This window comes from Taudactylus pleione, unplaced genomic scaffold, assembly GCF_031769625.1.
Source record: "Taudactylus pleione unplaced genomic scaffold, aTauple2 ptg001441l, whole genome shotgun sequence".
NCBI lineage: Eukaryota > Metazoa > Chordata > Amphibia > Anura > Myobatrachidae > Taudactylus > Taudactylus pleione.
Genome location: NW_028285840.1, coordinates 1,050,144 through 1,061,095, shown reverse-complemented (window position 1 = coordinate 1,061,095; position 10,952 = coordinate 1,050,144). Strand labels below are relative to the sequence as shown.

The 10,952-nt window shown below is 43.3% G+C and overlaps 1 protein-coding gene across 7 annotated transcripts in view; it reads right to left on the bottom strand.

The window, feature by feature from the left end:
- Positions 1-224: 224 nt before the first annotated feature.
- EPHB2 (EPH receptor B2) overlaps positions 225-10,952 on the bottom strand; it is a 262,683-nt gene continuing 251,955 nt past the window's right edge. For all 7 annotated transcript variants that reach the window (XM_088463735.1, XM_088463737.1, XM_088463739.1 and 4 more), the window contains exons 15-16: positions 5,813-5,968; positions 225-2,471 (exon numbers count right to left, since the gene is read on the bottom strand). In XM_088463735.1, the coding sequence (XP_088319861.1) occupies positions 2,363-2,471; positions 5,813-5,968 (265 nt within the window). In that variant the 3' untranslated portion in view covers positions 225-2,362. The remainder of the gene's footprint in view (positions 2,472-5,812; positions 5,969-10,952) is intronic.

The window sequence follows — 10,952 nt, the reverse complement described above, 5'->3', positions numbered from 1 at the left end:
GGTTGTCTTGGCACAAAGATGGATGTGGTTTGGCTGGTGTGATACAGAGATGTATGTGGTTTGGTTGTCTTGGCACAAAGATGGATGTGGTTTGGCTGGTATTATACAAAGATGGATGTGGTTTGACTGGTGTGATACAAAGATGAATGTCGTTTGGCTGGTATTATACAAAGATGGATGTGGTTTGGTTGGCTCGGCACAAAGATGAATGTCGTTTGGCTGGTATTATACAAAGATGGATGTGGTTTGGTTGGCTCGGCACAAAGATGAATGTCGTTTGGCTGGTATTATACAAAGATGGATGTGGTTTGACTGGTGTGATACAAAGATGGATGTGGTTTGCTTGGCTTGGCACAAAGATGGATGTTTATGTCTATTTGGATTCTGGCTTTACCTATTTAGTAGAGAAAAGTGCTGATTAAATTAGTACTAAAAATATAGAAAATTGCCTATCGCAGACATGAGCAGGAATCCCTATGGCACAGTATACATGTATATGTCCTACACAATCACCCCACGTATGTTTCTTACCACCACAACCTCAGGTTTCTGGAAGTTTGCAGAATGGTGGCAAGTTCACGCTACTATGAAATCATACGGCTGACATATCTCATTGGCCTAGGGTTAATGTGTGCTGTGGAGGTAATCATGCCTGACACATATATTACACAGACAATACGCTTGTATCTGCTATGTCATCCAGGTGACTGATAACAGCAGGTATTGCAACCTTTCACTCTGCCTGTCCCTGCTCAGCCAAGGACGGGTGATTATCAGCAGGACACACCTCATAACATGGGAATACTCAATTCTCCCTGCCCACCGCGTGCTCCACACCTGCACTGAGTACACCAGACAGGAACAGTCTACACTTCACACAAAAACAACCATTTCATGTATGAATGTTGTAGGTAACAGCGACCTGACCGCTCAGTAAAGTGCCTGACTTGAGATCGGCAGAATGTCCATCACAACTGGCCAACCTCACCGCAAAGAGAACGCTCAACTAAATTCAGCTGAAGGTAGTGGCTGCGCTACACTCGTACCCATGGGGTTAATTTAGTCCTCAGTTCCCCCACCTTTCAGAGCCTCCGCACAACTCTGTAAAGCTTATATAATAAGCTGCACACATTGTTAGCAAAACGAATAAGGGATAACATGCTCCGCGTAAGAGCAGCTTAACACGCCACACGAGCGGCCAAATATCAGTCTGTCAACAGGTGATGTATCCGTCAGCCACTGCGAAGTGGGACGGATGATGCGTAAGTACCAAGCACAGAATAAATGTCCGGTTTTTTTTTTTTTTTCATTATTTTTTTTTAAACTTTCGAGTACCGATATTCAAAAACATTGTAAAAAAAAAAAAAAAAAAAAATTCAAATTGGTGTAAACAAAGTAGTAACAGATTCCAAAAACAACGACGACATCGACGACAAAACATTGTCTTTTTTTTTTTTTTGTACACTTCAGAGTTTTGCAATTAAAATCTACTACTGTACTTGGAGAGTCTTCTGAGCGTAGGGGAAGTGGCGATTCGTGATGACGTCATCACCATGACTTGTGCACATGATATGGAAGAAAATGTCATCTCACTGGCGGTCTGGAGGGGGTTTGCCAAAAAAAAAAAAAAAAAAAAAGAGAACTCACAAAACTCTTTCAGGTTCAGCGGAGACACTGGCTAAAAAGGACTTGTCTTTTTTTTTGTTACATTTACAAACATTTAGAGTCTGAGAGGCCATCTTCCTTTCCGCGGAAAAAGCCATTTTACGCTCCGTTATTTGTAACATCTTCAAGATGAATAGCTGAATACCGAGATGCAACTGGTCCATTTAATGGAAATAAATTTTCAACTCTCTCTCTCTCTATACAATTATTAGATTCTTTCCCTGTCAGCCAATCATAGTTCGATTGCCGGATCCACAGACCGCAATTCTGGTCATAATTTGTTCCGTCCAATGAAACCACCCCCTGGGCCCGTAGCGGCATGGTAACCCCACGCAGCGTTCTGCCGAAGGAGGTGCTCACCCTTCCCATATCATTTTGGATATCTGAGCTGATCTCTTCAAGCCCTTTATGCATTTTTGTATTTTATGGTTTTTTTTTTTTTTTTATTTAACAAATCCATTGTTGCAGGTTTATTATTTCAAAAATATTCTTCATATCTCCCCAAGCCCTGCCCCCAGGGAAGCTCTGCTCTCTATGTGGAACCGTCATGGTGGGCTTTGGGGGAACAAGTGGTCCTGTCTGTACCAGGTGCAATATAGAAACTTCATTGTACCAAGAGGGGTTGGGAGAGAGGGGAGGGCTCGGAACCCATGTACATTAGGAAGTGTCAGGAGGAGGAAGAAACTCGTCTTCAGGATCAAACTTCCACCGACTGGATCTGGTTCATCTGTGCTCGCATCACCTGAATGCTGTTGAGAATCTTCTTCTGGTGCCCAGCTAAGGTTACCCCGACCCGTAGGATGTCCCTGGAAGAAGGGGGGAGATGAAAGGTTAGCGGAGAGAAATCCCAGCACCGTCATCCTGATCATAGCTACAGAAGGATGCCAGGTGCTGTCCTCATTATGCACAAAGACATAACCATACAGTCAGAACCGGCGCCATTCTCAGACACGCCATGCATGGGAAACTGTTATAGGATGGTAGTAGAAGGAATACGCTATACGTTTCTCTGTAACTCTACTTCTCTACAGTTTAGGGTCATATTCGGGCACATTCTACATATACTGTATTATAAATGTATTAGAAATATACTTATACTGTAATGTAAACATATACTGTACAATACAGTAAAAAACATACAGTGCATCTGGAAAGTATTCACAACGCTTCACTTTTTCCACATTTTGTTATGTTACAGCCTTATTCCAAAATGGAATAAATTTTTGTCCTCAAAATTCTACACACAATGGGCCTTATTCAGACCCGGTCGCAAGCGCTGAGCGCTCGCAACCGGGTCGATGTTTGCCCACTGGGCATGCGCGAGACCCGGCTAGCGACGGGCCCTCCGTCGCTACGGGTCTCGCACCAAAGGGGGCGAGCTGTCGATGGTGATTGGCAGTTCGCCCAGTTTTGAGGCGGACAGGGGGAAGGGGGGTGGCCGGCCAAACGGAGGCGTTCCCGACGGAACGCTTGCCGTTTGGGGGCGGCCCCACTGACATCAGCAATGTCGATCAGAGCAGGAGGCTCCCTGGGGCTTGCGCTTGCCGAGACCCTAAGGTTGGTCGCAAGCCCCGATGATCGCGATGGTCCTGACCATCGCGACCATCAACCTGGTCGCTCGCTAGATCTGTGTTGTGGTCACCCACAGCTTAGCTAGCGACCAGGAGGCCGCACTTCACACTACAAGCGGCCGCCCTCATTCAGAGTGATCACTTGTATCTAGCGATCGACTCTGAATGAGGGCCAATATCCCATAATGACAATGTGTAAAGTTTTTTTTTGAGATTTTTGCAAATTTAATTAATAAAATATCTAAGAAATCACATGTACATAAATATTCACAGCCTTTGCTCAATACTTTGTTGATGCACCTTTAGCAGCAATTACAGCCTCAAGTCTTTTTGAATATGATGCCACAAGCTTGGCACACCTATCTTTGGGTAGTGTCGCCCATTCCTCTTTGCAGCACCTCTCAAGCTCCATCAGGTTGGATGGGAAGCGTTGGTGCACAGTCATTTACAGATCTCTCCAGAGATGTTCAATCGGATTCAAGTCTGGGCTCTGGCTGGGCCACTCAAGGACATTCACAGAGTTGTCCTGAAGCCACTCCTTTGATATCTTGGCTGTGTGCTTAGGGTCGTTGTCTTGCTTAAAGCTGAACCGTCACCCCAGTCTGAGGTCAAGAGCGCTCTGGAGCAGGTTTTCATCCAGGATGTGTCTGTACATTTGGGGGTGTCCTGCGCTCTGGATTTGAACCCTGGTATGTTAGGGACCTGCCCGACAAGAAGTTACCCGGATATGGTGGGCAGGCCCATAATCTTGGCCAAGATCATGCCAAAAACCTCTATTGTATTTACTGTAAAATGTATTTATTTATATATAATCAGTTAATTTGGAGTTGTGCACTTGTATTTCTTCTTTGTGTCTCTGTACATTGCTGCATTCATCTTTCCCTCTATCTTGACTAGTCTCCCAGTTCCTGCCGCTGAAAAACATCCCCACAGCATGATGCTGCCACCACCATGCTTCACTGTAGGGATGGTATTGGCCTGGTGAAGATGGTGCCTGGTTTACTCCAAACAGAACGCCTGGCATTCACGCCAAAGAGTTCAATCTTCGTCTCTCATGGCCTGAGAGTCCTTCAGCTGCATTTAATTAAATTTGCAAAAATCTCACAAAAACTGTTTACACTTTGTCATTATGGGGTATTGTGTGTAGAATTTTGGAGGACAAAAAATTATTTATTCCATTTTGGAATAAGGCTGGAACATAACAAAATGTGGAAAAAGTGAAGTGTTGTGAATACTCTCCGGATGCACTGTAATAGTACACAGTTTGACATGAAGTTAATTTAAATATTAAATGGCTCAATACTTCTGAGAAACTTCTGTAATAATAAAGTTGCTGCTCCCACGAATACAGAATACAAAACATCGGTCTTGTGGATGCCGCGACGGCGGCCAGCGACCCGCGTCATGTCAAATGCCGGTAGTAGCTTACATAATATCTGTGAAAACTCTTCTCCCTGGATCCATCTGTTTAATCACATAGGAACATTGTCTGGTTTCCAGTCAGAAGTGTCTAGAAATTCCTGAGTGTGTGTCATAGATAAACAGAAGAAAATGGACGGGGGGCCCGCACAGCTGTATGTGTTTGCCTGCAGGGCCCGTCTCACAAGAGGCAGCAAATATTGGCTTAGTGCAGACAATGCGGCCAGCACTGTGTGTCTATAATAGAGCGATTGTATGTCTGCCAGTCACTGCTCCCTGGGCATAACGCTGCCCTACAATCGGACACCTGGCGTGCGCCCCGCACTGCCATGTGTAATGCAAATACCCAGCAGGGGGCCAGCCTCGGGAGTTGGAAGGATCAGTGCCCCCCCCCCCCCAAAAAAAAAAGACATCAGTGCCCCCCCCTTCCTCAACAGACAACACAATTACACCCAGTCGTGTGCTCTATCAGAATATAAAATGGTGACAGCAGAAAATGATGGACTAACTCATTTTACAAATTCTTGGTTTTTATATCAATTTAACTGGTGTATAACTCGGTTTGGCCTGTATTACTTTATAGTGGGTAACAGAACATGAAATAATGGCACGGAATACAATTTCCTCTTGTAAGGTGGCGTAGCTCGGTGGATAAGGCGGCTGGCTGTATAACAATGACACTGACAGGCATGCTGGGCAGGGGTGTTAGCCCAATCCTCACGCTTTTAGATAAGTCTTTGGGGGTATATTTACTAAACTGAGAGCTTTTAGAAGTGAAGATGTTGCCCATAGCAACCAATTAGATTCTACTTACCATTTAACTAGCACCTTCTACAAGATAATAGCTAGAATCTGATTGGTCGCTATGGGCAACATCTCCACTTCTAAAACTCTCACTTTAGTAAATATGCCTCTTTGTCTCCTGTAATCTTAGCACCATCACTTATACTGTGACCTTGTCTGGAGCGAAAAGCACTAATCTATCTAAGCCCGGTCTGCATCATTGGAAGGACCACAACCAAGAACTGTCTCTCTTTATCTGTCCGTGAGAAGTTCTGTCCTAATTCTCAGCTGCAGATTCTGAAATGGACCTGATTGTCCTCCCATTATATAACAACCTTTAAATCGGTCCTGGTACTAGACTGGACAATACTTACTCCATGATCATTTGTGATACGACATCGAAGGAGGTGAAGCCGGCATTGGCAAAGCTCTCTTTGTACTGGCCCATTTTGATGGCGTCCAGCCATTCATCTACTGTGTTGAAGCTGGTGTAATCTGGGACTGTGCGGTCCAGGAGTGGGAGATTCACTCTATAAGGGACAGACACAAGCATGGATTCTTAGCATTCATTTTACCGATAATACTACAATTTCTTTACCCCAGCCTTCACATCTGTACATGATCTCCGAAAAAAACCTCTTATAGTAACTTAATGTAACACACTCACACCTGGCCCAACCTACAACTGTACCACTCACACCTGCCCTACTCCTACCTATAATGCTCACACTGGTACACCTTCACACCTACCGTACTACCACCTATAATATTCACACTGGTACACCCACACACCTACTGTACTACCACCTATACTACTCACACTCCTACACCCTCACACCTACTATACTACCACCTACACTACTCACACTCCTACACCCTCACACCTACTATACTACCACCTATAATGCTCACACTGGTAGACCTTCACACCTACTGTACTACCACCTATACTACTCACTCTGGTACACCCTCACACCTACCCTACTCCTACCTATAATGCACACACTGGTACACCCTCACACCTACTGTACTACCACCTATACTACTCACACTGCTACACCCTCACACCTACTGTACTACTACCTATAATACTCACACACCTATATTACTTACACTGAATACACCATCACACCTATATTACTTACACTGGTAGATCCTTACACTGGTACATCCTCACACTGGTACACCCTCACACCTATATTACTCACACTGATACACCCTCACACCTATATTACTCACACTGATACACCCTGACACCTATATTACTTACACTGATACACCCTGACACCTATATTACTCACACTGGTACACCCTCACACCTATATTACTCACACTGATACACCCTCACACCTATATTACTTACACTGATACACCCTGACACCTATATTACTTACACTGATACACCCTCACACCTATATTACTTACACTGGTAGATCCTTACACTGGTACATCCTCACACCTTTATTACTCACACTGATATACCCTCACACCTATTTTACTTACATTTGTACACTCTTACACCTATATTACTTACACTGATACACCCTGACACCTATATTACTTACACTGATACACCCTCACACCTATATTACTTACACTGGTACACCCTCACACCTATATTACTTACACTGGTACACCCTGACACCTATATTACTTACACTGGTACACCCTGACACCTATATTACTTACACTGGTACACCCTCACACCTATATTACTTACACTGATACACCCTCACACCTATATCACTCACACTGATACACCCTCACACCTATATCACTCACACTGATACACCCTCACACCTATACTACTTACACTGGTACACCCTCACACCTATATTACTTACACTGGTACACCCTGACACCTATATTACTTACACTGATACACCCTCACACCTATATTACTCACACTGATACACCCTCACACCTATATTACTCACACTGGTACACCCTCACACCTATATTACTTACACTGGTACACCCTGACACCTATATTACTCACACTGGTACACCCTCACACCTATATTACTTACACTGATACACCCTCACACCTATATTACTTACACTGATACACCCTCACACCTATATTACTCACACTGGTACACCCTCACACCTATATTACTTACACTGGTACACCCTCACACCTATATTACTTACACTGGTACACCCTGACACCTATATTACTCACACTGGTACACCCTCACACCTATATTACTCACACTGATACACCCTCACACCTATATTACTCACACTGATACACCCTCACACCGATACACCCTCACACCTATATTACTTACACTGATACACCCTCACACCTATATTACTCACACTGGTACACCCTCACACCTATATTACTTACACTGGTACACCCTGACACCTATATTACTTACACTGGTACACCCTGACACCTATATTACTTACACTGGTACACCCTCACACCTATATTACTTACACTGGTACACCCTGACACCTATATTACTCACACTGGTACACCCTCACACCTATATTACTCACACTGGTACACCCTCACACCTATATTACTCACACTGATACACCCTCACACCTATATTACTTACACTGATACACCCTCACACCTATATTACTCACACTGGTACACCCTCACACCTATATTACTTACACTGGTACACCCTCACACCTATATTACTTACACTGGTACACCCTGACACCTATATTACTCACACTGGTACACCCTCACACCTATATTACTTACACTGATACACCCTCACACCTATATCACTCACACTGATACACCCTCACACCTATACTACTTACACTGGTACACCCTCACACCTATATTACTTACACTGGTACACCCTGACACCTATATTACTTACACTGATACACCCTCACACCTATATTACTCACACTGATACACCCTCACACCTATATTACTCACACTGATACACCCTCACACCTATATTACTTACACTGATACACCCTCACACCTATATTACTTACACTGGTACACCCTCACACCTATACTACTTACACTGATACACCCTCACACATATTTTACTTACACTGATACACCCTCACACCTATATTACTTACACTGATACACCCTCACACCTATATTACTTACACTGATACACGCCGACACCTATATTACTCACACTGATACACCCTCACACCTATATTACTCACACTGATACACCCTCACACCTATATTACTTACACTGATACACCCTCACACCTATATTACTCACACTGATACACCCTCACACCTATATTACTCACACTGATACACCCTCACACCTATATTACTTACACTGGTAGATCCTTACACTGGTACATCCTCACACCTATATTACTCACACTGATATACCCTCACACCTATTTTACTTACATTTGTACACTCTTACACCTATATTACTTACACTGATACACCCTCACACCTATATTACTTACACTGATACACCCTCACACCTATATTACGTACACGGATACACCCTCACACCTATATTACTTACACGGATACACCCTCACACCTATATTACTCACACTGATACACCCTCACACCTATATTACTTACACTGATACACCCTCACACCTATATTACTTACACTGATACACCCTCACACCTATATTACTCACACTGATACACCCTCACACCTATACTACTTACACTGATACACCCTCACACCTATATTACTCACACTGATACACCCTCACACCTATACTACTCACACTGATACACCCTCACACCTATATTACTTAGACTGGTACACCCTCACACCTATATCACTTACACTGATACACCCTCACACCTATATTACTCACACTGATACACCCTCACACCTATATTACTCACACTGATACACCCTCACACCTATATTAATTACTTACACTGATACACCCTCACACCTATATTACTTACACTGGTACACCCTCACACCTATACTACTTACACTGATACACCCTCACACCTATTTTACTTACACTGATACACCCTCACACCTATATTACTTACACTGATACACCCTCACACCTATATTACTTACACTGATACACGCCGACACCTATATTACTCACACTGATACACCCTCACACCTATATTACTTACACTGATACACCCTCACACCTATATTACTTACACTGATACACCCTCACACCTATATTACTCACACTGATACACCCTCACACCTATATTACTCACACTGGTACACCCTCACACCTATATTACTCACACTGATACACCCTCACACCTATATTACTTACACTGATACACCCTCACACCTATATTACTCACACTGGTACACCCTCACACATATTTTACTTACACTGATACACCCTCACACCTATATTACTTACACTGATACACCCTCACACCTATATTACTTACACTGATACACGCCGACACCTATATTACTCACACTGATACACCCTCACACCTATATTACTTACACTGATACACCCTCACACCTATATTACTTACACTGATACACCCTCACACCTATATTACTCACACTGATACACCCTCACACCTATATTACTCACACTGGTACACCCTCACACCTATATTACTCACACTGATACACCCTCACACCTATATTACTCACACTGGTACACCCTCACACCTATATTACTCACACTGATACACCCTCACACCTATATTACTTACACTGATACACCCTCACACCTATATTACTCACACTGGTACACCCTCACACCTATATTACTTACACTGGTACACCCTCACACCTATATCACTCACACTGATACACCCTCACACCTATATCACTTACACTGATACACCCTCACACCTATACTACTCACACTGATACACCCTCACACCTATATTACTTACACTGATACACCCTCACACCTACAGTCAGGTGCATAAATATTTGGACATTGACAGAATTTTCATATTTTGGCCTCTATTCACCACCACAATGGCTTTGAAATGAAACAAACAAGATGTGGTTTAACTACAGACTTTCAGATTTAATTTGAGGGTAATTACATCCAAATCAGGTGAACGGTGTAGGAATTACAACGGTTTCTATATGTGCCTCCCACTTTTTAAGGGGCCTAAAGTAATGGGACTATCAACTCAAAAGCTATTTCATGGACAGGTGTGGGCTATTCCCTCGTTATTTCGTTATCAATTAAGCAGGTAAAAGGTCTGGGGTTGAATCTAGGTGTGACATTTGCATTTGGAATCAGTTGCTGTCGACTCTCAATATGAGATCCAAAGAGCTGTCACTATCAGTGAAGCAAGCCATCATTAGGCTGAAAAATCAAAACAAACCCATCAGAGAGATAGCGAAAACATTAGGAGTGGCCAAATCAATTAATTGGAACATTCTTAAAAAGAAAGAACGCACCGGAGAGCTCAGCAACACCAAAAGACCCGGAAAACCACGGAAAACAACTGTGATGGATGACAGAAGAATTATTTCCCTGGTGAAGAAAAACCCCTTCACAACAGTTGGCCAAATCAAGAACACTCTCCAGGAGGTAGATGTATATGTGTCAAAGTCAACAACCAAG